The sequence below is a fragment of the Sinocyclocheilus anshuiensis genome, unplaced genomic scaffold, assembly GCF_001515605.1.
Source record: "Sinocyclocheilus anshuiensis isolate Anshui unplaced genomic scaffold, SAMN03320099.WGS_v1.1 scaffold1207, whole genome shotgun sequence".
Taxonomy (NCBI): domain Eukaryota; kingdom Metazoa; phylum Chordata; class Actinopteri; order Cypriniformes; family Cyprinidae; genus Sinocyclocheilus; species Sinocyclocheilus anshuiensis.
The window spans coordinates 446078-472824 of NW_015539914.1; the positions used below are offsets into that span (position 1 = coordinate 446078).

General features: G+C 36.0%; 2 protein-coding genes across 2 annotated transcripts in view; both read right to left on the reverse strand.

The window, feature by feature from the left end:
* Nucleotides 1-404: 404 nt before the first annotated feature.
* Nucleotides 405-17387, reverse strand: plcxd3 (phosphatidylinositol-specific phospholipase C, X domain containing 3). Its single transcript, XM_016483360.1, has 4 exons — nucleotides 17078-17387; nucleotides 7164-7474; nucleotides 6485-6882; nucleotides 405-1775 (listed from the first exon to the last, which is right to left on the reverse strand). The coding sequence occupies exons 1-4, from the start codon at nucleotides 17178-17180 to the stop codon at nucleotides 1619-1621; spliced, it is 969 nt and encodes a 322-aa protein (XP_016338846.1). The 5' UTR covers nucleotides 17181-17387; the 3' UTR covers nucleotides 405-1618.
* A 558-nt stretch (nucleotides 17388-17945) lies between these two features.
* LOC107686394 (succinyl-CoA:3-ketoacid coenzyme A transferase 1, mitochondrial-like) overlaps nucleotides 17946-26747 on the reverse strand; it is a 49907-nt gene continuing 41105 nt past the window's right edge. Inside the window, exons 15-17 of the mRNA XM_016483361.1 lie at nucleotides 22526-22606; nucleotides 18631-18732; nucleotides 17946-18415 (exon numbers count right to left, since the gene is read on the reverse strand). Of these exons, the coding sequence (XP_016338847.1) occupies nucleotides 18380-18415; nucleotides 18631-18732; nucleotides 22526-22606 (219 nt within the window). The 3' untranslated portion in view covers nucleotides 17946-18379. The remainder of the gene's footprint in view (nucleotides 18416-18630; nucleotides 18733-22525; nucleotides 22607-26747) is intronic.

The following is a 26747-nucleotide window of genomic DNA, read 5'->3' on the forward strand; positions in this document are numbered from 1 at the left end:
ATTGTCTCAATTAGGAGTGTCAATGGTCCATTTGAGAGATAGGTGGCAGTAATGCACTTATAAGTCTGCGATCTGCCGTAGAGCAAGAAGAAGAAGACACGTCACGCGCCGGCTGTTGAGAACGCGCTCAGGACAGTTTGGACATTGCAGTGAATCAGAGGTAAAAAACAATTTAAATACTGTTCAGTTTCTTGCACAGACTGATCGTTTCGTGTCTTTACACATCAATGTATCGGCACGAGCCGCAGGGTTTAATTTGGTTTTGTTTGTGTATGTTTTTTTGACTCTCAAAGCCGTGATTCCCATTCACTTACGTTATATGACTGACAGACTGCAACAGTTTGAGTTAAAAATCTTCGTTTGTGTTCTACTGAAGAAATAAAGTCACCTACATCTTGGATGCCCTGGGGGTAAGCAGATAAACATCAAATTTTCATTTTTGGGTGAACTATCCCTTTAACATGATTTAAACACTTCAATGAACAAACAATGCTGCAAACTTTCTGAGTTGATTTTTCAGTGCCACATGACTGTAAAAAGGAGAAGGCAGCAGTGTGGGACACGGTTTCCTAATGTAATATATTGAACAAATTCAATTACTTGGCATCTGTGTGATTAAAACATTAGCATGGCCATTTACCCAATTAGTCTGGCTAATTAGAAAATGGTGTTATAATAAGTCTGTTCACACCCATTAAGTTAATCTCTTGTGTGTTTGTTTGTTTATGTATGCATGTTTACAACTGAATGCAAATTGTGCATTATTAAGTTGTAGATTGTATGGGGGGGTTTCTGCAACTTCAGTGGCCACTCTTTAACAGTCCACAGTCACAACAGTGCAAATGCAAAGAATATTTATGTTGTTCACTGATATATAAAAGAATCTGTTGGATAAAGTAAAGGACGACTACAAAAATGTAGATACAAAGCCTCACCTATTAGTGTTGACAACGGCAGAAAGGCAAAAATGCTGTTACATACAATTGCAATTTTTGGTTGTGAATACAAACATCTAATAGTTCACTTCTTCAACATTGTAAGACCAGACCGAGGCCCCGAAGGGAACCTCAACTCTTGACGTAAGTTCGGGCATGACAAATAGTGAGCAAAGCTACAATTCAACAGGTTTACAAGTATTTACAATTCGACAATCATACAAGTTACTATGACCACTAGAAATAAACCTACTATAGATTCAGCATCACATTCACTGTACAAACGATATTTATTCCCATGAAATTAGTTAATGTTACTGTTACTTTGATCAGAAGCAGAATTGGGGGAACTTATCAAGGTTTCGAGCATGTGGATCAGTAACTAGTAGTCCAATAGATAGGAAGCAGAGAAACATGGGAAAAGGCCAGTCAGCTTTTTTGCCCAGAAAGAAATTAAATTACCAACTGCCCCCATTCATCCTCAGACAAAACCTGAAATTATTCCACCTGACCGTGTCTGGTCTCTACTATCATTCTCATGGCTTTCATTAGCCCTAAAAATGTCAGACGAACAGAGCCTCTATGATCCAAAAAATCAATAAAAATCAATAAAACATATAAATATGGCAAAGAGAGAGGGAGCAAGTAATTGATACCACAAGCGATGTGGGAAATTTGGAGGTTCAGGTGGCGTTCTCTTCCTCGTCATCCAGGTAGTAGTTGAGGGTGATAACAGCGCTGATAAATTCCCCCAGCTCCACAAAATCGGCCATGATGATGTTTACTCCACTTTCCCCAGGTCGCTGTGAGCGGATCCACTGCATCATGCCAGGAAGAGCCCTGAGAAAACACATACATACAGTCTGTTTCAATCTAAGGGGATTTGTTCTCAAATCGAACATCAGCGAACACAATAACTCCGTTTCAAAATATAGTGAGCTGCCTCGCTGTCTGCTGCCTACATAGGCAGCTGCCTTTTAAGGTGGCATCCTGACTGAAATCAAGCGTAGCGTTGGTTCTGGCAGTTCACATCAGTCAAGCTTGCATCAGCTGACTCTCAGTAGATCCACGCCTACCTATAGGGATACAACGCCTATAACAGCATCCATATATAAGGTCCTTCAGTATTATCAGCAGCTTTCGCATTGGCTCAATAGCTAATTAAATTCGGCAGCCAAACCCCATCATCTCACTAGGAATTGTGCAATTGGGAATTTAGTGAGAGAAATTCGTTCCCCCCATGGACTTTACCTCAGATTCATTCAAGTTTGTGAACTTGAATACTTGAATTCGCCACATTGATTATAAGCTGCCGATTTGGAAGTGACTGAATTACATTGCTTCTCACATCGCTGCAATTGACATGGACTCCATGAGTTATACTAATGTGAGTGACTCAAGAACAAGTTCAGATGGGATCTGCACTCCCCGCATGAAGAAGGATATTAAGAGATCAAGCATCATCATCACAGCTGGCTATGTTTCACTCTCCATTCACCTCTGAATGTCTTCACGAAGCTAAGCTAAGTTCCTTTTTAATGCTCTCAGGTTATTGGCAACATGCTTGTTGCTTAGGCTTATTTAGCCGTTTTCAGTAAAATGCTTATGCTAGACTTACGCAATCATATTGGCAATGTACGTTATTATCTGTTGTCATCTGCAACTTTAATAAGCAAAAATATATAAATTTTGATAATAGTCTTTAATTAGTTTTAAATTACTCTTATTAGTTAAGTTCATTTATAAATTAATTATTATTTTAATGTAAAATAATTCTTCAATTATTAAAATATTCTCACTGATACTTTTCAGAATTGAATGAATTTTGAGTATATTTATAATCAACATTTCTCTCGCATCGTCTGCCATCTCATTGTGCATCCTGGGACTATATTCACCCTGAAGGATACATGCAATGTTGTCTTAAAATGTGGTCAAAATGAGGTATCTTATATGGAAGCATATTTTCGCCACATAAGAAAAAAAAAATCATGCTTTGCTAAATAGTAATTATGAGATACTAAGTAAAAATTAGGACATAAGTCAATTATGGGATAAAAGTTGAAATTATGACATAAAAAGTCAAATTATGAAATGAAACATCAATTTTTACACAAAAAGTCAATTATGACAAAGTCAATCTTTTATCATAATTTGAACTATTGACTCATTTGTCATAATTATTACTTTTTGTCTCATAGTTTCAACTTTTTGTTATAAGTTTATATTCTATTGTCATAATTGTTTTGTCATAACTTTGACTTTTTGTCACGTAAGAAAACCAATCATGCTTTGCTAAACAGTAACTATAACATACAAGTCATAATTATAACAAAAATTGAAAGTATGAGATAAGTCATAATTCTGAAATTAAAAAGTCAAAATTAGGACATAAGTAATAATTAAGAGATAAAAGTTGAAATTACAACAAGTCAAAATTATGAAATTAGTTCATGTTCATGTTTTTGTCATAATTGTTTTTTATGTTATAACTTTGAACGTTTAATGTCATAATTATGATTTGTATGTCATAATTATTTACCAAAGCAATATTTTTTTCTTATGTTGCTTAAATGGGCTTTCCTAGTCTTAGTAGGAAGCATAATTAAATTGTGTTTACTTTCTAGGATACTGTCTAGGCAGGCAGCTCACTAAATTTTGGAACAAATTTAATATGCAATGTTTGCTGGATCTGTCTATAAATTGTCTGCAGGTGGTGATGCACCAGAAGTGGGGTCACATCAGCAGACACAGACTCATTCCTGTGAGGGCTATGACTCAGGAGTTATCTTATGCTCTGCTGCTCACTCCCAGACGATCCAAGGACTAGAAGGCTTTATCAGCTAATAAGAAGCCATGCTTGTCAGATTGCAGTGTGCTGGCAGAGGCCATATCATTTTACTCTCTGTGCCCCACCTCCTCCCTCATCTATAATTAATTTGCCATCAGCACAGTCGATGCAAAAAATAAAGACACATTCGATTCGACCAAACTATAACATTGGCTTTGGCCTGGATAAAATGAACTTAAACGTATGACCAAAGTGTGCATTTTCCTTAGAAAATAGAGATTTGATGCTTGAGATGTTGCTACATGCTGAGATGAGACTTCTGAATGAGTCTTCCAGTAACCAGGGTGACTAACACTGGTGTCAGCTCTGCCCTTTAGCTAGTGTTCCATTTACACTAAGCAGAAATAATGTGCTGCTCCTCATCAAATACCCAGGGGGAATCAGCTACGTATGTGGATAGCATGAAGGTGGTATCATAAGGTGTGATTACAGTTCAGATATGGTTCCACTCTTTTAAATACCTTGACCAAATGATGGTCGTCTATTCATTGGTACCAGCAAAACCACTACTGAATCTACACTATTGTTCAATAGTTTGGGCCGGGGTCAGAAAGATTTTTTAAAAATAAATTAATACTTGTATTCAGCAAGGACACAATAAACTGACAAAAATGTTGAGCCTGTTACCTTACAAATAAATGTGCTGCTAACCCTTCTTTTTACCTTTTTACAAAGTTTTGTTAATAAGGGTTCATACTAGTAAACAGTGCTATAGCCCAACTAAACTCATTTCATAATTAATGAACTTTACATATTGAACAGAACTGAATCAACACTGAGCTGTCTTTAACTGAACAATTATTATTTTCTTTTTGGCAGTTACACTAAGTGCAAATAATGATAAATTCTGTTTACACTAAAATTGCAGTATTTTCTTTAGCAATAGGTTAAGTGTAAATAGTAGTTAGGTGGCAGATATTTATACTTCAAATTGCCTTTCTGGCCTGATAGGAAAAAGGAGAAAGGAAAAGGAGAAGAACGAGTTTGGCAAAAGGCGGATTCAAACTCGGGTCGATTGAGTCAAAAGCAATCATTTCACGTCTTACTCGCTATGCAATTGATACTACAGATAAACTACGGTCTTTGGCAATGCTATTTATCGCAGCCAGGCATTGGTGAGCAGAGCTTATGTAAATAGCTTCTGCCAACAAATTGGGCTATTTGTACCTAAATAAAGACTGTTTCTTTTTAGAGCTGCTTTACAACTGAATTTAATTCTGTTTGCATAATTGAAATATTATTTTTATTTATATGTGTTATTTATATGTTACTGCAATATTATTGTTATTTAATATCTTTGAAACAATCTGTACTGTATAAAGTGCTATAGAGATAAAGGTGACATCATTTGACTTGATCGGAAACGTACCGTTGAGATGTGCAATTTATGTCCTACCAATGATATTGTTTTTCGCGTATTTGAAGATGAAACGTCACATGGAGCGTGTTGCGTTGTGGGAAACAGTATCCCATGCAGTGTCTTCAGATGCATACATCAGATTTCAGCAAATGTAGTAGGTAATCTGGGAATTCCATGCATTCAGAAAATTCACATACTATTCACAGTATAGCCTACACATAGCATACTGCAATATAGCAGGAGTTGTATCATATAACTCCTACTATATGTGTTTGGAATAGCATACTAGCATACAATCAGATTTCAGCAAATGTAGTGGGTAATCCAGAACTTCCATGCATACAGAAAATTCACATACTATTCACAGTACACTGTACAGATAGCATACTGCAGTATAGTAGGAGTTGTATGGTAGTATGTCATTCCAAACACAGCTTCTTTACTGATTTCAGTGGACTTGAGTTATATTTAGCAGATTCTGGCAAATATAGTAGGTCATCTAGGTATTCCATGCATATAGAAAGTTTGCATACTATGCACAGTATACGTACTGGATACTGCAGAAATATGTGGGGAAGTGTGTCGGTGGTATTTTTAAAATAAATAAATAAATGCATTAAAAATTAATGAATATAATTCATAAATATTTTAAAAATTTAAATAAATGCTTTATTCAGTATTTAGTATTGCATATATAACGCCAATTTTATGTACAGCATCTGTGATAAGACTATGAAGAGTCATTTAAACGTCTGGGTAAGAACATATTTTGCAAGAATTGTTTTACAAATATTTATTATCTAATCAGCTGGAAAAAAATATATTTTCCAAATATTTCTTCCTCATAAATACTAAAAGAATCATTCCTTTAGGAAACCAGAATCACTGAGAGGAATCTAATTATTCAATTCCTTTACAATTCCAATGCCTAGTTATTATAGCTGTGCTTAGCTGCATGCCCAGTGGCACACAATATATCATGCCTGCTGATGGGCGAGAAAGAAATAATAGAAGATCATCCTCTGACAGCCGCAGATCCCAATGTATTCCATGCAGGAAGCAGAAAGACCCCCTCTCAGTCATTTGAATTAATGCATTTTGAAATCTGCTTTCTGCCAAGAGTTTCATGTTTCTAACCAAGCCTGACAAATCCTGATCAGTGAAACCCAAGAGACTCTGAGCAATGGCTAATAACTGTAATGAGATTAAATTGGGACTGTAAAAAATCTGCCTAGTGCTGATTTGAAGATAACGGAGAGTGAGATCTAATGAGTCAGCATATTCTTTGATGCCAACCATTTCACAGAATGGATTTTGTAACAGTGTACAATAGCTTACCTCTCTGTGATGGTCTCCCTCAGACCGCTGGTGACACCCTTCATGACGGTGCTTGCTTTGGGAGTGAGAACCACTTGGGACACAAAAAAGGTGCCCTTACGTCTCCGATCCTTTACTGAGGCTTGAAGGAACTGAATGAGCTTCTCAGGATCTGTGGTATTGGCCCAAGGAGAGGGCATCATCTGACCAGGCCACAGGAAAGGAACCTCCAGAGCCATGGGATTGTGATAGAAGACCAGCACCTGATACTCTTTCTCCCAGAGGTACTTCAGGCTTACCTCTTGAGCAAACACTACTGGACAGAGTCGGTCTCCGAAGATGGTGCGCAGCATCTGGACCAGCTTCTCGTGATGGAGGTTTTGTACGCCGTAGAAGTGGTTGAAGTCCAGGAACACGACCTCGCGAGCATGGGAGGCTAGGAAGGTGCTGATCTGCTCCAGGCCTTCACGTACGGTGGCGCTGAACAGGCCGTGTGCAAAGTAGAGCTCGTTGTCGGGGTCTCTGGGTTTGGTGGATATGCGGAGGTCAAAGCTTTCTCTCAGAGGTACTTCAGGCTTACCTCTTGAGCAAACACTACTGGACAGAGTCGGTCTCCGAAGATGGTGCGCAGCATCTGGACCAGCTTCTCGTGATGGAGGTTTTGTACGCCGTAGAAGTGGTTGAAGTCCAGGAACACGACCTCGCGAGCATGGGAGGCTAGGAAGGTGCTGATCTGCTCCAGGCCTTCACGTACGGTGGCGCTGAACAGGCCGTGTGCAAAGTAGAGCTCGTTGTCGGGGTCTCTGGGTTTGGTGGATATGCGGAGGTCAAAGAAGCGGATGCCCGCCTCCAGCTGGCTGGTGAAGTTCATGGTCTGTGTCGCCAACCACTTCCTCATCAGCTTCTTGGCCACTGTGCCAAACACAGAGACAAAGTTCTGCACGGTCTCAGGCTGCTCCGGCCCAACTGGTGAGGCTTCGTCGATGTAAAAACTAAAGGAGTCGTGGGAACCTGGATGAGAAGATTTCTGAGTTAGTGATATTTATTAAGAGGGAACATAAAAATGATGATGGCATCTGAGTGAACAAATGCAATTTTCTGGCTCATATAAAACATTCCAACATTCAATGAAGAGTTATCTCATGTATAATACCAAAAATCACTAGTCTTTGTGGAATGACAAAGACAACATTCACTTTGCTATAGAAGAAAGGCCACATAAAAAAAATATAATAATATAATGTAATATAATATAATATAACATTCAAACGTTGACATAACTGAATACTTTTATTCAGCAAGGATGCATTAAATCAATCAAAGGTGACAGTAAAGACATTTATAATGTTGCAAATTATTTTATTTCAAATAAATGCTGTTCTTCTGAACTTTCTATTCATCAAAGAATCCTGAGAAAAAAGTATCATGGTTTCCATAACTGTTGATAAACATTGATAAAAATGTTTCTTGAACAGCAATTCGGCATATTAAAATGATTTCTGAAGGATCATGTGACACTGAAGACTGGCATAATGGTTGCTGAAAATTCAGCTTTGCCATCACGGGAATAAATTATATTTTAAAATATAGTAAAATAGATTAAATTTTAGATAAATTTTATATTGTAAAAATATTTAATAATATTACTGGCTGTACTGTATTTTTGATCACTGAGTCCTTGGTGCCCATAACATAAAAACTTAAAAAAAAAAATCGTATTTACCCCAAACTTTTCATAAATGTATTGGTAGTGTATATTGGTGGTGTACATACATTTAATAATAAAGATTTATTCTGTGGATCTATTAAAGTAATTTAATTAAAGTTTATATTTAACTATATTTTGACTAAATATTTTTAAATTAAAAATGAAATAAAAATTGATATTTAAGTTATGTTATAGAGAGCAGCTTTTCATCGACAGAATATTCTGGCAGGCATGTCCCTGAAAATATTCAGTTTTGGCTCCTTGCTGGTAAAGTTATAGAACGGTCCTGCTTTATGATCTTGTAGACTTCACAGACATGCACAAGACTATGAATGCACATCAAATGTGCCAAATGGGACAGGGCCATCTGCTCTAAAAATGATGAGAACAATGATTTTAAGGTAACTTGCTCTGAAAAAGACATAAATCCAATACTGCCTGACAATCTGCAGTACTTTTGTATATAAGTATACATATGTACATATAATGTATACACAATACATATAATGGCTGTTGTAACGGTTAAATGGAATAATGCAATAGCCAACACTTGCATCCAGACTGCAGCAGGAGGAAAAGCGTTGCCAGGGCCTACATGATAATAACATGGAGTTCACAAGCACGCTTTCAATTTAAATACAGAGCAAAGCCAGGTGCTATGTTTGATCTCCAAAAATCAAAACAACTATTTAAATAGATGCATTGCTAATGTAATTAAATGAAAGCATTAATCAGTCTATAACCGGTGTGTGTGAGAGAGACTCTCAGAATATTATTTTTGATGAATAAACAATGCATCTCTGCATCTGAAGGCAGCACTGTAGCCATCAACATTCACCATGGGAAAGGGCCATTAGGCAAACAGCTGTCTGCTCGGCAAAGACATCTCAGCAAACACCACAACACCAAAAACCAGTCGAAATGATGGAAGCATTAGATGCTGCTTTTAACAAGCCAATGAGAAAGAAAGAAAGAAAGAAAGAAAGAAAGAAAGAAAGAAAGAATTACAACCCTCAGAGATTTGCTACAGTTTTCCCAGTTCAATGACAATCTGTCTCTATTATGACAATAACGTGTGTCATATATCTAATGAATGTTCATTAAACAGATCAGCCTGGAAATATGCAGATTTTGTTGCTGTTACCTTAATTCAGATTAATGAGTAACAGTATATGTCTCATTTCCCTCCTTTATATAGGTAATGCCTTCTGGTACGTGGAAACGGAGGGAAGTCTCCACTAACACAATTTCCATGTGCATTTTATTGAATCAGAGACTGTAAAGGGTAAGATATGAGCATAATTGTAAATCGTTTTTTTATGGAAACAGCACTTTACATTACTATTTAAACACGTTTTCTCATTTATTGCCATCCTCTTTTATTACATTTAAAAAAAATTATTAATAACTACTTGTTATTTCTCCTTATGGTGTTGTGCAAAACTTAAAGAAAAAGTGTAAACTTAGTGAACTTACACTGAAGCTTTATTGTTTAACAGAAGAAAACCATGTCAAATTCAACAGGTCCGAACAACTTCAGCTTCAGCTCCATAAGGACTCAGTGCATTTATTTGGCGTTCTAATAGCTCCTCGGCTAAATGCAAAGGAGTATCTCCTTGTTATGAGAGCCTTGCTTTGAGATGCACTGAGCTGATATTAGGAAAATTATTTCTGGGAAAATGGACCATTCAACAAAATGAAAGCAACTGACTGGGCTCATGTTTCACCGCTGAGAGGAGGCACATTAGAGTAGATTAAAGACTCATTTTTGTTTTTGAAACATGCAATCCAGAGATTTATCCAGAGACAATAAATGTTGTTGTTCAAAGAAGTCACAGACCTGACTAGAGTAAAATAGATAAAAAGCTAATTATATTATCACACCAACAGAAAATATGTAAATTAAAATAATTGTAATATAAACGTATATTAATATTAACATAAAATAAATACAAAATAATATTAATTAATATTAGAATTAATAATTATTGTTATTAACATACATCGGATAGTAACAGTTATGACACAAAACACCTGTTTAATATTAATTAATATTAGAATTAATAATAATTATTGTTATTAACATACATCGGATAGTAACAGTTATGACACAAAACACCTGTTCATAGCATCACTGAACAGAACCTAGATGAGAAAGTGCTGCAGTGTTTACATCATAAGCCTTTATCTTTTGATTTAATGTGTTTTTGTTCATATACTGTACATATGGTGAATGAAGGCTAGCATTAATTATTTTCCAATGTGATCTTTCAAAATCTCCCTGGATTACCTGTCCAACATCACATAATGCAGCTCAGAGACATGCTGGTCATACTAAAAAACAAACCAGCAACAGCAAAACATACAGCAGATTCGATTCAAGGGTTTACGTGAACCCTTAGGCTGCTGGGTGATGATTTAACTACTTATTACAAACGATTGACATGTCACTGTCAACCACAGGGGACGGCCTCTCAGTTCAGCAGGAAAAAAGTCATCATTACAGGAAAACTGTGCAATTTCATGTATGGTCACTTAATCTTTTCCATTTATCTTGTTTATTGAGACATGGCAGGCTAAAAATCCTCTCTTTTGGGTCTAAAGTGCAGGATTAATGGACGAACAGTTGGATGTATAGAAGGATCTAAAGATGAATCAGACAAGAACAAACGGTGCCTTCAAGATTTGAATCCATTACGATTTTTCATGCCTCTAGTGCAACTTTAAGTAATTAAAATCATTTTGTATGTGGCCATGTGTGTGTGATCTGTCAGAAAATAAATAAATAATTCCTACACTTCACCACAGGAAACATTTTGGGTAGGCATTTTTGACATCAAAGCAATGCAATGCTCTACGATGAAGAAAAATGAGTGATAGGAGAAGAGAAAAATGTGTAATTAAAATAATTTTCAGAGAACAATTACATTCAACAAAGATGTGCCTCGATTTTTTTGCTTTCCAACTAAGCATGTACAATCAGTTCAAGTGTTTAGCCAATAACTGGCCATGGATGCCGTTCATGGACAGGAAAAAGACTTGGCATAGCAGATGAGTTTCTAATGGCACTCTCCTGCTGCCTCAAGGTCAAATGGCTAGACTGGGCAAGAGCATTTCTAACATACCACTGCAGTTAGATTACGAAGCCTCTGTGAAGCTCATCAACAAAAAGCTCTGGTAAATGGCATAATCCCACTTAGTCTTCATTAGTGAATAGGTGGGATTACATACGCTACCATGTATGAAAAATAGGGCATGATAACTCCAGTTGTGCCCTGCAAACATCTTTACTGTTCATACAACAAAAAATTGTTTTTGAAGCTTTATTTTTAGCAATATATTTTTAAATATATTATATTATTTATAAACAATATATAAACTGCAATAAAAAATGGCAATGTCTTTGAAATAGACATTTTAATTTGCAATAATACAAGTAATACATAGATAGTATAAATCCATAAAAGCTTTATGCACAATCATTTTTCAAAGAAAATGATGGAATATGATGCAAAACATTACTGACTGATTTGTAATTTTTAACCTACTCTTACTGATGCTTTTAACACTAGCACTCACTATAATTTTAACAAAAAAATCAGAATCTAGATACAGTACAGTTCAAAAGTTTGGGGTCAGTAAGACTTTTTTTTTAATGTTTATTATTATTTTAACAATAACTTTACTGATAAAGACAGACCTACTCTGAACTATGCTGTTGTTAATTGACCCTTTGCAAAGACCTGCCCCCCTTCGTTACTGTTCCTATGTCTGACAAGCCAGCGTGCTCTCACTCCACACATCATGTTCTCACGCAGTGAAAAATACATCGTGGAGCAAAGAGGAGACTGACAACGCACCAACAGAAAAGACAGAGCAGGTTATTTTTAGTATGAAACAAAGTCTCAGCTTTCAATTTATTTTCAAATTTAACAATAAATACCATTTTGTGGCTCTTTAATGTGTCATGACAGATCGCAGTAGCTCCTCATTACAAGCGGCATGTGAACCGATCTTCTCTTGCTCTTTACTAGTTATAGCATGAAATAAACATAACTGAACATCAGAAGATATTTTGTTTCAACCACAGAAACACGTCAATACACACCATTTTTCAAGTTAAAGTCCAGTCCACCGACGTTAATCTACTCTCCTTTCTGTTTTTTTTATTTTTTATTTTTTTGGACAAAATGGCAGATTCGGCATTATGATTGATCAGATCGCCTGTTAATCAAGCTTCCTGCAAAGGGTCAATTGATGGTATATGCTTTTGTCAATACCATCATTAATTAATACTTTTATTCAGTACGAATACATTAAATTGGTCAAACGTTACAGTAAATATATTTACAATTTTACAAAAGATTTATTTTTTAATTAAAAGCTGCTCTTTTGAACTAACAATGTTTGAAAGAATCCTGAAAAAAGTATCATGGTTTCCACAAAAATGTTAAGCAGCACAACTGTTTTCATCATTGATAATAATAAGAAATGTTTCGTGAGCCGCAAATCAGCATATTAGAATGATTTTTGAAGGATCATGTGACACTGAAGACTAATGTGTGACACTAATAATGCTGAAAATTCAGCTTCGCCATCACAGGAATAAATGACATTTAATGATTTAGTTATTTTAAATAAGCGCATAAAAGACTTCTTTAGTAAACACTAAAAAATCTTACAACTTGTGAACAGTAGTGTAATGTTGCTTTTAATCAGCAAAATTTTCCATGTTTAATACATTGCAGAAAATAAAATGTTTATGTTTGTATGGCATAAATACTGTTTTTCTGTTTCTTCAGTGTCGTCATTGGCTGGCACTCAAATAGCTGATTACATGTTAAATATGATTAAGGGGCAGAGACACATTCCCTTATGAGAGTCGTGGCATGAATACCAATTATGGCTCTCCATAAACATCTAATAAGACCAGGTTCCATGTCTGTCTCTGAACTGCAACACCCTGCGTACTTTCAAGGCACAGGTAGCTGATAAAGCAGTGGTGTCCTGCTTATTCTGTGGGCTGTCACTTCAGCACAGCTGCCTTCAGCAAGGACACAATTCCTCTGCCCCTGTCCTGCTGCCTGTGCTGGTGACAATGCCAACTGTAACAGGGTGACGACCTCATCAAGCCAGCCATCCAGCAGAGCACAGTAGTGTAAGACGAGCCACACAAAAGCCTGCCTCTGCAAAAAAAAAAGCATTTCTCTAAGATGCCTATTGTTTGCCAATAGGAGAATGATTCACGTATTTGCAAGCGTGTATGTGGAGGACGACAAGCCGACCTCCACAATACTGCCAATACTGATGCTGCAAGTAAACAATGTTGAGTTGCAACAGGAGGATCAGTCAAATCTTTAATCTTAGAGAGAGGTTTGAGAGGCTACAATGATTTCTTGAGCCTCTTAATTTGGAATGACTATAAAAAGTTCCGATAGAGGAAATAAAAGACACACTAGATTCTCTTAGCGCAAGCACTGACCTTCACACCGCAGGAGGTGGCAGAGTCAGTTTTTGAGTGGCAGTGCTTAAAAATATCAGGCCCTGTATTACGTCCACATACTGACTTTGATGATGTTTAAAGCAGATGGCTTTCTAAAATGACTGTATAGGAAGGAATTGTTATTAGAAATGAGAAAGTTCAAGATTTACTAATATGATGTATTTCCAAGGAAATGTAGAGTGAGATTTGATTTTACCCTAAAATTGATTGGATTGTGAAAAGTGAAGCGAATTTGGTAGGTGGAGCGCTATAGAATGCATTAGTCGGGTTCTGGAAGTAAAAATCACATTCATTTTCTCCATAGAGGAACTTGATTTGAATGATAACTTAAAATTGTTAAAGACAGACCTACTGTGAACTATGAGGTTGTTAATGGTATGCTTTTCATAAAGCCATCAAAAACGTATTTTTTTAAATAATCATGTTAAACAGCAGAATTCCTGGTGAAAAACGTCTCAGGTTACTTATGTAACCATGGTTCGCTGAGTAGGGAACGAGACACTGCGTCCTCTAGATCCATGATTCTGCACATAAATCTCCACCAATCAGAGAATCGTGGCAAGCAAATTGCACCAAAAGAATTCCGCCCACTTCCAGGAAGCACCACAAATGATAGAGTCCGTTTCCCTATGCTCTCAAAATATTTATATACTAAATACATATTCATATTATGCAATAAACATAAAACATACTTTTCAATACAATCTTTAAATCAATAGTTATAGTTTTTCTTTGTTTTTAAATTCAATGATTTCATTCGTAATGCTTCTTGGGTATTTGTTCCTTCATTAAACCTAAGTGCAGTCTTTCTGTATCTTTGTCTTTTTATCCAATTTTACACTTTTTTCTTTTTAGCTTAAAATCCAAAATTGTATAATTGTGATTTACTGTGTAGCTCGTTGGTTTGGTTTATGGCTTTAACAGAGACTTTTTAAAATCTCCATGGGAATAATATGCACTAGAATAACACCAGCATAACACAGAAAACCAAGAACATGCATTAAGGAAGTAAATAGGTCGATTCTGGATAATAGTGTCTTTAACATAGACTTGTAAGGTAAAACAAAGTGCATTATGCAAGTTTCAAAAAAACAAAAATATTCTTTTTCTGGAGAATCATGCAAACCTCCAGCAGCCTATGAAAGTGCCTCAGGCTGAAATAAAGCACTACTGAAATATGCATGAGACAATGGCGAAAGATCAATGATTATGTTTTAGGAATTGATCCTGAGGAGCTAAAATGACCATTGCTTTCTCTAATTATATCTGTGTACAGCTAAACTGAAAAATTCAGAAAATACTCTTTTGCCAGTGGCTTAAGCAAAATCAAGCTTGATTAACATGGGGTCACAATGGATCAATGAATGGATGTAAAAAAAGCTTTCACTGTTGCAGATGATAAATGCATTTCTACAATGGATGGATGGATGGGTGGATGGATACAAGGATAGATGGATAGACAGATACGTTTTCATACAGTGTCAGTTGTATACAAGCCCCTGGGCAGGGTGCTTACATTTTAATGGATCTTTTTTCCTTGTCTTTAAGAGTTAATCTTAACCGCGCATTGTAAGTTCTCAAAAGCTCAAAGTTTTGCAAGATATCTGTGTGGGAGTGGTATGTGGCCAGAATTCTTACCGAAGACTTAATTTGTTTACAGCTTTTTGATAAACAGCTGCTATACTACAACTTTTCATCACCCACCTACAGCCTCGCCGACAACACTGCTTTACAAAAGTTTTACAAAAGAGTGATGATGGCAGTGGGTCAAGTTGTCCTTAAGTAGAATACTGCTTCTATACTATTGCTGGAATGATGAATCCAGCAGAGACTAGCATCAGTGGCATTTGATGATCTTTTCATCTGTAGCCGTCCATGCAAATTATGCAGCTAAATTTGCACTTATACAGTATGTTACTTACTTTGTCCTTTAAACAGATTCCTACAAAGAGCTCGTGATCAGATTTGTCTCAACATAAAATACTGACATACTCTCAACAAGTGATGAATCATTATTGGTTGTACACCATGAACATGGGCAACACCTGTATGCAAATACAGCCTTGAATCTGATTCCAACATGCCTTCCAATGTATTTTTATTGCTCTGCACTTCCGGACAGTGTCAACAATCACAGTTTCTATAATTGCCATCTATGTCACATCTTCTAAGTCACTATGTGCACAACTGGAGCATATTATGGGGAGTACTGCCTGTGAGAAAGGTGTTTTTGGATATGATGGAGAGAACTGGCATTGAATAAGGTGTTTTACATTCTTAAAAATAGAGGTTCCTTAAAGGGATAGTTCACCCAAAAATTAAAATTTGATGTTTATCTGCTTACCCCCAGGGCATCCAAGATGTAGGTGACTTTGTTTCTTCAGTAGAACACAAACGGAGATTTTGAACCCCAGCCGTTGCAGTCCATCAGTCTTATAATGCATGGCAATGGTAACAAAATCTATGAGAGTAAAAAAAACATGCACAGACAAATCCAAAATTTTCGTAGCAAAGCCTTAGAATAACTATACTGGGTTTCTCAAACCTTTCAGTGAACAGTTCTTGAGAGTTATTGTAAAGAACTACACTTTCCAGTGGAAAGGTTCCAAATATGTTAAAGATTCATAGAACCACGGATGGAAATAAAGAACCTATGTTTAAGAGTGTAGGTATTATGGAAATTATTACTTGTGAATAAGGTGTTTATGGTTTTTACGAGTATTGCCTGTGGTTGAGATGTTGCGTAAGGTTAAAAAAAAGTTAATTATTCTTTACTTCGCTGGTATATTTTTTATTTTACTGCTCATCTAACTACAATGTGGGTCTCAGTGCAATTTCGTAATATTGTATCTGGTCAAGGCTGTGGCACACGTGTAGGCTAATTTGTCTCTTAATCCATCGCAGAGACGGATTTCGAGCACCGAGCAACAAGTGTCCTATTTAATTTCTGTCACACGTCTTAACATTATTATAAACTCGCTAGATTGGAGCAATATTAATGTCGACAACCTATCAGTCACACAATAGCTTATGTCATAAGCAGAACCCATTTTATCTACGTTTGGGTGACCTCTCAGTGCGATGTTTGTTTTGAACAAGAGTTGATTAAAATAATGATTAAAAAACTTTTTTTTTAAACGGTCAGTTAAGTCATTTAAAAACCTGACCCTAAACAGCATATTTCATTTATAAATAATCTGCAGCAATTTCTCACTGTCCAGCGTTTTGAACAAGAGTTGATTAAAATAATGATTAAAAAACTTTTTTTTTTAAACGGTCAGTTAAGTCATTTAAGAACCTGACCCTAAACAGCATATTTCATTTATAAATAATCTGCAGCAATTTCTCACTGTCCAGTAAGTATTCCTCCCATGCGCGCATTAAAAGGCAAAATAAGGCTTACCCGGTATGGCGAGGTTGGTAAGAGGAATACTGTGCAAGGTGTCCGGTAAACTTGACATCCAGTCCGCATAACGGAGGTCGCTTTTCCCCTGAGATGATGCCATGCCGTCGGTTCTCTGTTCGGTGTCCGTGCTTCGCTCTGAGTGCTGTAGTATTCAGCGCCCGGGCTCGCGTGAGTTCACTGCGCGAGCATCACCACACCCCCGAGACGGCGCGCGCCGCTCCTACATCACAATTTCCCCAGCCTTCTGGATTTAAAGAGCGTCTTTACAAACATACAAGTTGCATGTAAGATCATGTCTAAATGATTCCCTCCCACGTGTTTGCTGGGTGTGGGCGCAATTAGATAGACTTAAGCGCTCGCAACGCGCGCGGATTTAATTAATTCATTTGATGTTATTGAACAATTACGGTCTGTGCAGAGCAACAGGGCGGACGATCCGTGCATCATACACATTCACCCTTTCACGTTGGATATTAACACAGCCGCTGTATATGTTTGTAAGTCTGAATTGGTGTTAAGAACAAACGGTTGTGCAACAAGTGTAAACTGATGCATCACAAATGACAAAACAACAGGTTTAAATTACAGAGCTTCCATAAACATTCTCAAAGAATCTGATAAAACTATGCAAATATCCATTAAAAAGAGATCTTAGTCAGAATGACTGTCTCGGTCACCGTTCACTTTCATTAGGCTATAAGAAGAAAAGATGCTGTGAAAGGAAATAGTGACTGTACATCTCTTAACATTCTGCACATCTTTTGTGTTCCACTGAGAAAATTAAGTCATACAGCTTGAATAATATGAGGGTTTAACTAGCTGCAATTAATAAATATAGAAAACACAAGACAGGTTTTCACTTGGGTCATGAATAGGCATTTATTGCTTTGTACAAATAATATGTACACACATGTAGATAGAACAATTAAAGCCTCAGACCTGAGCTGAATTAGATGGGCAAATGGATAATCTATATATGAAATGTTGACTGATTGTTCTTTTACGATACTTTATGTTTAACCTATTGACAATATTTTAACAAATTATTTGCATTTAAATAAACTGATATTGACGAGCTAAATCAACCATTCAGGCTACTGCACATTCATAGAAATTATTTAAACCGATGAAGATACTGTGATGGTTTGATGACCTTATTGAATATTTGTTGTTTTTAACATGAAATTTCCTCACAAATCTTCAGTTGAAGCCCTAAAAGCATTTGCGTGGGGGATTTAACAAGTCTGTGGTTTCCATCAGCTGTCCAAACAGCCTTAAGCGGGTTTTGTTCTAAAACAGTTAAATTTGCTGCATTGGTTTCAAGTTAGGAGAGACCTGTTTGAAAAACAAAAACAAAACAAAAAAACAGGAAAATAAGCAGAAGAGTCAAAATTATCACCTTGTATTCTGGCTAATACTTTTAGTTTTCATTCAAGCTAGTATTAGAGGGCTTTATGTGTTGTTAAATGTCATCATTGGCTATGAAAACTATGGTGCAAAGTGTTCAATATTATTAACTGTTTCTGTAATTCATCAATTATGTCATTCACCTCAAAGTCAGTCCCTGTGCATTTCTTAATGTCATCTGGTGTCAGACCCTCCCAAACCTCAATCAGTGTTAAACCTTTGTCCTTGTCCACATCGAATACTGCCTGGAGAAGAAAGGAAAACAATGGGACCATGACAGAAGTGCCATCAAATGTGCAGCCATGTGTAAGTGAACTCTTCTGACCTTGAGGATGTGGACAGATGGGTAGAGAAAGGCAATGTGGTGAAAAAAGCACAGAAAAAGGCACTTTGTGATGTGATAAAATAAAAACAATGTATCTAAAAAGTCTCAGACCATGTCATGCAGCTCGAGTGCTAAATGGTCGTACCAAAAAATAAAACATAGAGAAAATCATCTTCACGCAACAATAAACAAAATTAAAAAAAACTGAAATTACAAAAATGCAAAATAGAAGCATTTGCACTAGTGGTCTCTGACTTTTAGACCCTACTGTATATTAAAAATAATTAAATTGAATAATTATATTAAATACTGAATTATATGAATACTGAGCTGAAATGGCTCCTTTTTCATAAAAATGCCACTTTAATTTTGGATAACGTACTTTTAAAATCAGCTCCTGATGAAGAATATATCACATGTAAACTACTAGGGCAGTTTTTGGCATTTCTTTATTGTGTTCATTCAGTTTGCAGTGATAAAAATAAATAAATAAATGAAATAAAAAATGTTAATGCGCTCAAACCAGGCGAGCACATCATTAACATAACAATAAACATTTTATAATATTATTGTAATAATATTGCAATACATAATACACAATGTTGTTTATAGAGACATAGAAACATTTGTTAGTCAAGACACGTACATGATTTGGTTCACAATGACCTGCAAGAGGTCAAGTGCATGCATTGTGCATGCTAAAGGCCATTACTAAACCAAATCATGTATGTTTGCATGAAACCAGCAGTCTGTTGTTAATGTTCAATGTGACCCAGATCTAACGTTGCTGTAGTCTCATTTCACAAAATACCTGTGGAGCACAACCTGCCACGGGCAGCATGCTTGCTGTCGCGTTGCCTTGAGCCTGCTGTCTCTGTATCCTCTCTTCCACCTGAATGAGAGTCTCTAATTGCTGGAGGATTTGCTTGGGTGTGTAACAATGTAGGCGATAGGATTAATCTACCTGCCAGAGTCCCAACCGTAAACTCTGACAGTCTAAAAAAACGTTTCTCTCCTCAGAGATATTGTACTGCATGCTTATTTTTTTCAACAATCAGGGGAAAGCGAATTGAACAGTCAAACACTGCAAGACGGATGGCGTAATCACATCACAGCTTGCCAGCAATATTTATATAAAAACTTCCATCGCTGGAGATATGCGTGCTGCTGAGATGACAAGTGGCATATCGGCTCAGAAAGCCATTCTTGGATTCATATGCATTCTAGGAAGCAAGGATGTTTGCCCTGTATTGGTTCTATTTCTATGACGACACCTCATAATGAAAGCATCTTATAATAAAAATAAGTCCATGAACTAACATATGAACCACATACATTAAAAGGGATCATGAACTGCCTTTGTTTATTATTTTGTACTGTTCTCTGAGGTCCACTTATAATGTTATCAAGATTTTTACATCAAAAAAAATGATGTAATTTTTTTGACCCCCTCATCGGAACGCTCTGTTTGAATAGGCGTGGCGGATTGTAAACTCGGAAGTAAACGCCCACTGATAAGATGGCTAACAGTTTTTCACGCATCTATACTCAGTGCATATCAAATGGTCTGTAATAACAGACAAAGCAATAGTGACCACATAATAAAAGCAGTTACTCACACTTGTGTGGTGCGACATTACTGTCGGATCAAATAAAGTCGGCACAGCATCGTCTTTTAGTTTCAGTCTTTCTGAAAATCCTGTGTCGAATTGTGCCTTGTTTGTAAAGGAATCCACTGTAAAATTAAGTGAACAAAGGACCAAGTTCTTACTGACGCAGCACTGTACAGCGTCTTGTTGTCTTCAGAGCATCTTTATTGTTTGGTTTCTGTGTAGAGCAACGTTTGCCTCTCTTGTTATTTACACTACATGTGCGAATCGGTGGGCGGGGCTAAACAGGCAGTGATGTAGAAGCAGGCGTTGATCTTCTTCTGTGGAGGTGGGGTTTAGCTACACTATTACATCATAAAGTGGTACATTCCACAACCTGTCATTTTGGCAGACTGGCTTCAATATAAACAGTTTTTATTAGACTAACGAGAAAGTTTTGAGTTCTGAAACTTACAGGATGTTTTTATAGTACAATGACCTCTTATATGTCAAAAGATAAAGGGAATTTTGATTCCTCAGTTCATGACCCCTTGAAGTGTCATTCACTGGCTCTAACAGTGGCTCCTTATAAATATTTTTGTTAGAGGTTCACATAAGCAGCTTTAACCTCAGGTTTTCTTTTTTTTTTTTCTGAGTGATTGTCTTTATGCTGTCTTTATGTTTGGTGTTAGTGATGTGTGACAAAAAATAATACTAGTAATTTCAAAATTAACTTCTTATTTTCCTTTCAAATTCTTTTAAATGCTCACGTTACCTAATTAAAACATTTGTAGGAAGATATTACTGAAACTTTGGTAACACTTTACATTAAGGTTCGATTAGTTAACATTACTTAAAACATTAGGAATCACAAACTAACAATGAAAAATACTTTTACACCATTTATTAATCTTGGTTAATGATAATTTCTACATATATTAAAACATTTTTAGTATTTCAAGTTGTTGTATTCTAAACAAAACATGCATTATTAACAGATATGATATCACAGTGCAGAAAAATATACATTATTGTTCAAAAGTCAGTTTTTTTTGTAAAGAAATTAAAACTTTTATTCAGCAAGGGCACATTCAATTTATTAAAACACTTCTAATGTTAAAAAGATTTCTATTTCAAATAAATGCTGTTCTTTTAAACCTTCCATTCATCAAAAAATCCTTGAAAAAAATATGCTAAACATGTTTCTTGAGCTATTCAAATGGCCTTGGGGTCTTGAAGTACATGAGGGTTAAATAGCCGAAAGGCTCTTCTTACAAGTGAAGCTAAAGCTCAGCTTGTTACGCTGACAGACAGGGGTTGTGTTAAACAGCAGGGTAGCATGACAAACACAGGCTGAACAGAAGGTGGTGGCAATGTAGCTGGAGAGGTCTAACCTTTCCAATGTTGACAGAATCCTTTCATCGGAAACCACGGTGTGTAATTGTTACAAAAGCAAACATGGGCAAAGCATACAACGAGGAAGTGGGGAGAAAGAGAAGACTAAAAGGTAAGGAAAGGAGGAAGACTGCTGTTATACAGTCCAGTGATACCACTGGCGAGATGAGAGGTCGGCTCAACAAGTGCCAGCAGCAGTCCATAAAAACCAGCAGCTATGAACAGCTGCATCAGTCAAGAGCCCCTGAACCATCTAGTAAGGCTCTTTGTCTCCACCACCCAGCTGGGATCCCCAGGTCTCCAAACCCAGGCCGTGTGGCAGGGCTGATAATATTATTAGGTAACATTCACATTAAGGAACTCTGGGTTTGAAAAAAAGGTCGATATGTAATGTCACTCCGATCAGGAGATTTGATTAGGGTTGGCCCAATAATTGGATTTCCATTTTCCACTGCTTATGTGCAGTGTCATAACAATTTGTCATGTCCCCTTATGTCTTTGCACATGCGTTAAGAGAAAAGCGCAAAGCCATTTTCACAGCTTTTCACTGTGGCGACTGAAGTTTTATCGGAGGCTGATTCGGTATATTGATGAAGTGATAAGCTGCTGAATAGATGACATTTATTCTTTACCAGCAGAGTCTGGTTAGACACGGTGTGGGCTGTTGATTAAAGCAGTCTCCTAATGTTAAAAGGGTCAAATCAATGACTCATGTAAATCAAAACCCACCTTTTCTGTGATTATACGGTCCACACACTGTTTTCCAGTCAGAGGCAGATTGCACTTCTCCAGAATCTTGTGTTTGCCACCCTAGGAAATACGTAACAATACAAAGACTATAAAATATAATGTAGAATATTTAATATCTAGCACAAGAAAACAATAAAAAAAAAATTTAAAAATGTCTTTTGACCCATATTAGTATTAATATATATTATATTAGAATTATAATATATATTAATACAGATTACTGAGGACTGTCTGAGGGCTGGACAATTCAGTAACTAATTTCAATTAAATTCATTAATTTAAATCTGAATTGCCAAGACCAATAACACGGTCACAAAACAGAAGAACTGCGTTAGTCTAACAAATAAGTAATTATTTATTAAGTTTTGCAACAAATAATAAGTAATTGCATCATTAATTGTGAGTACTTGTATCTATTTATCCTCTTATATGCAGAATAATTTTTGATTAAATATACTTCTGTAAATTATAAATAAAACATAATAAATTAATATGAAATGTATTCATGAAGTGAATATTCGTTACATTAGAGCATTCTGCTAAGTGTTCTTCCATAAAATAACATAATACAATAATATAATATTTGATACTATATATAACACACATATATATATATATATATATATATATATAAAACATGAATTTCTTTGCACTACATTCAATTTTAAATTCTACTTAATAAAATTTAATTTAAATTTTAATTCTGCATGGTCTATTTAGATTTAGGAATTACAAGTTAAAAAAGGCGCTTTCAATTAAATGCTGAATGGTGCACAACCCCATCATCCACTCAGCCCTTGGGAACAGAAAACACTCTAACATCAGGCATAATGGATACACTGGCCCTGCTGATTCCATGTGCTGTTGGATCAGGGGATAATAATTAGAAAGCTGATGGTGGTTAATTCTAGTCATGTCCAGAGAGTTCATCCCACCAGGGGCAGGCAGCTGGCCCTGTTAGCCTTCCTTCAGGCCAGCCACTGCCAGCATGAACAAAGCAAGGACAGCATGTGAACAGCAGCAGCCATGTCTTTCTATGGCCATCTCACTTGACTTTCACTCCATCTCAGCCTGGACCAATGTGATCTGAGTGGTGTGAAGGGAATTATGTCACCACCGTCATAATCGAGACTATTCACATCCCTGGAACAAATTTAAGCACATTTCACAGATGGGAACACTGAACTCTGACATGATTATTCAGCAATGGTGCCATCTATGTTTAATAGGGGATTTTGATGATGGACACAGCAAAACATCCAAATTTATGTCTTAATGGATTTCTTTTTTTTATTCTAAGCCTGCCACTATTTTTATTAAATGCTAATTTAGTGCATGTATATTTAAATATAAAATCAATCTATATAAAATTATAATATATATTAAAATAAACATTATTAATTACATCCTTTTTTTTCCAGAAATACTCAATATGTTTTGTATCTGATAATATGCCGATGACCAATTTCTGAAGAAAAGTTTTTTTGCACTATTCCATTTTAATTTTCCTTTAATTCTTCTTTTACAGCATGTTCTGAGTCGGATCGACAAATTCCAAATGCGCCGCACACACTGCTCAAGCTGTAGCTATAGAACTGTTTCAAGGAAGAGTTAAGAGCACCCTCATGTCATTTCAAACCCGTATGCTGTCAAAGGTTTTTGAAGAGTCTTTACAGAGCTCTTTCCATTAAATGACAGTTCATAGTGGCTGTCAAGTTACAAAAAGACACTACAAAAGCAGCATAAAAGTAGTCCATGTGACTCATGCAGTATATTACAAATATTTGAAGCCATAGAAAGCCATTATATAGCTTCAAAATACTTGGTATGTAATGCACAAGCCAATTTCAGAATACTTTCATGATGCTTTTCTTGTAGGGATGCACCAATATTAAAACTCTGGCAGATACCTTTAAGGCAATTATTTTCATATTATGGCCAATAAACTTTCTATACAAAAAGTTCTATACAATTTTGTTACAACTAACTAAAACTAAAACCATTTAAAAAAATTGTTACCTAAGCTAGCTGCCAAGGCAATATTTCCCAATTGTGATTAGTTTAACTTGCAGTACTAAAATAACTAAACCTAAATAAACTAAAAATAATAAATAAAAACTGTATTGACTTAAAAAACTAATAAAAATGACAAAACAACAAAATGACTAAAACCATCTAAAATTATGAAAACAGAAAACAAAATATAATTAAAAATATAGCTGCAAGCAGCAATCACGGGGCCAAGCACTCCAGAGGCAAATTGAGGAGCTAAGCATGGCATGGAGCATCAGACCAAATGCAACAATGAGTAATAAAAGCAATTTTAGGATGATTGTAATTGAAATGGCTGAAAAATCATAAATACAACCATTAGTAATATGATTAAATGGCTTATCACATTTGACCAACAGGTGGCGCTGTAATAAAATCCTTTTGGTGTGTTCTGTGTGAGGTACTCTGGCATAATTAGTATGTATGTTGTCGGCATGACCCATGGAAAATTTTGAGACCAGTTTCATTGCAATAGGCTAAAGCAAAAAAAAGTTATTAGCATTTTTGTAAATGTAATCATTAATGGTTAATGAATGGTTTATTACTCTTGACCAATAGGGCAATTAAAAATAGCGAAAAAACTAAACTTTGCCATTTTTGAATTTTGGTGTTCATTCGACTCGGCATGAGCCAAGGATTCAGACGAAAAAATTATTTTCATTTTGTGCCTTATAGTTCAAAAGTTATTAGCATAAAGAAATTGCAACTTTGGACAAGTGGTGGCGCTAGAGAGTTGGAGTTAGAGACTCCAAACTTGCTGTGGTTAATGTTGAGACTGTCCTCTATCAGTGTGCCAAATTCACAACTTTCCCGCAAGCGCCATAGACTTGCGGCGGAAGAAGAAAAATGACGCTAACGGCTACAATAGGTGCCACCGCACCTTCGGTGCTTGGCCCCTAAATATTAACAAAAACTATAGTAGTATATCAATGACACTAAAATAACACTGGTCTAAATTGATCACAAATGAAACAAACAAATAAATATAGAATATCTCTAATATCAGCTGATAACCAATAAGATAACAACATGATGTGCATCCCTAGATTGTTGTTGTGTTTTTCTGTGCTTTTTGGAGCCCCTGGTAACTATTAACTCTATAGCAAAATATTTATTTTTTTGTGTTCCACTCAAAAAAAAAAACAGCATACAAATTTGGAAAAACATGAGTGCGAGTAAATAATAACAGAATGTTCATTTTTGGGTAACTATCCTTTAAGATTGCATGTATGCATTCCACTGTCTGCACAGCTGAAAGCTTCTCAGAACACTGACGCCTCTCCAACTGTCTGCTTAGGGAAAAGAGATTCTGTCACTCACAGGAAATAATGATGCCTTTCTTGCAGGGAATATGTGCCATGCAATGTGACTCAATATGAATCTGTTCATTAAAACTGATTGATGCAATCATCACTTGCTTTTACATTTAAAACAAAACTACTTAGAGGAATTAAAAGAAATACCTTCATAACATGATGCTCAACGCAACATATTCTGAACATATACCTTCAATCTTTGAGAGCTGATTTGCCATCGTCTCAAGAGAAAGCAACATCATTTACATTACTTTTCTAAGCAGCGTTCCAAAAAGTGCTGACAATTTTTACAACCAGGGTTTGAATTGGGATTTCAGGAGTGGGAAAAGCCTTCAAATTTAGAGGTGGTTCTGGTGACCTAGGAAAAGTCTGACATGACATGGATAAATATACCAATATGACTATTGTCTATATGATATCATCAGTCCAGTGGGATGACAGTTGCTTTGACTTGAGTGGTCCTGGGTTCTAAACCTCACTTTTAATAAACCAAGCAACTTCTAATAAACCAATTAAAATTACTAACATACACTACTGTTCAAAAGTTTGGGGTCAGTAAGAATTATCTTATGGTCATCAATGCTGCATTTATTTGATTAAAAATACAGTAAAAACTATAATACTGTTTGCTTTTCCAAGGTTCTGTGATGAATAGAAAGTTCAGAATTTATTTGAAATATTTAGTAAAATAGTTACTTACTGATATACTGTCACTTCTGATCAATTTAATACATCCTTGATGAATAAAAGTATTAATTTCTTTAAAAAACAACAATAAAAAAACATCTTTTAAACAGTAGTGCATATAACAGAAATGGGTCACTTTTAGTTAC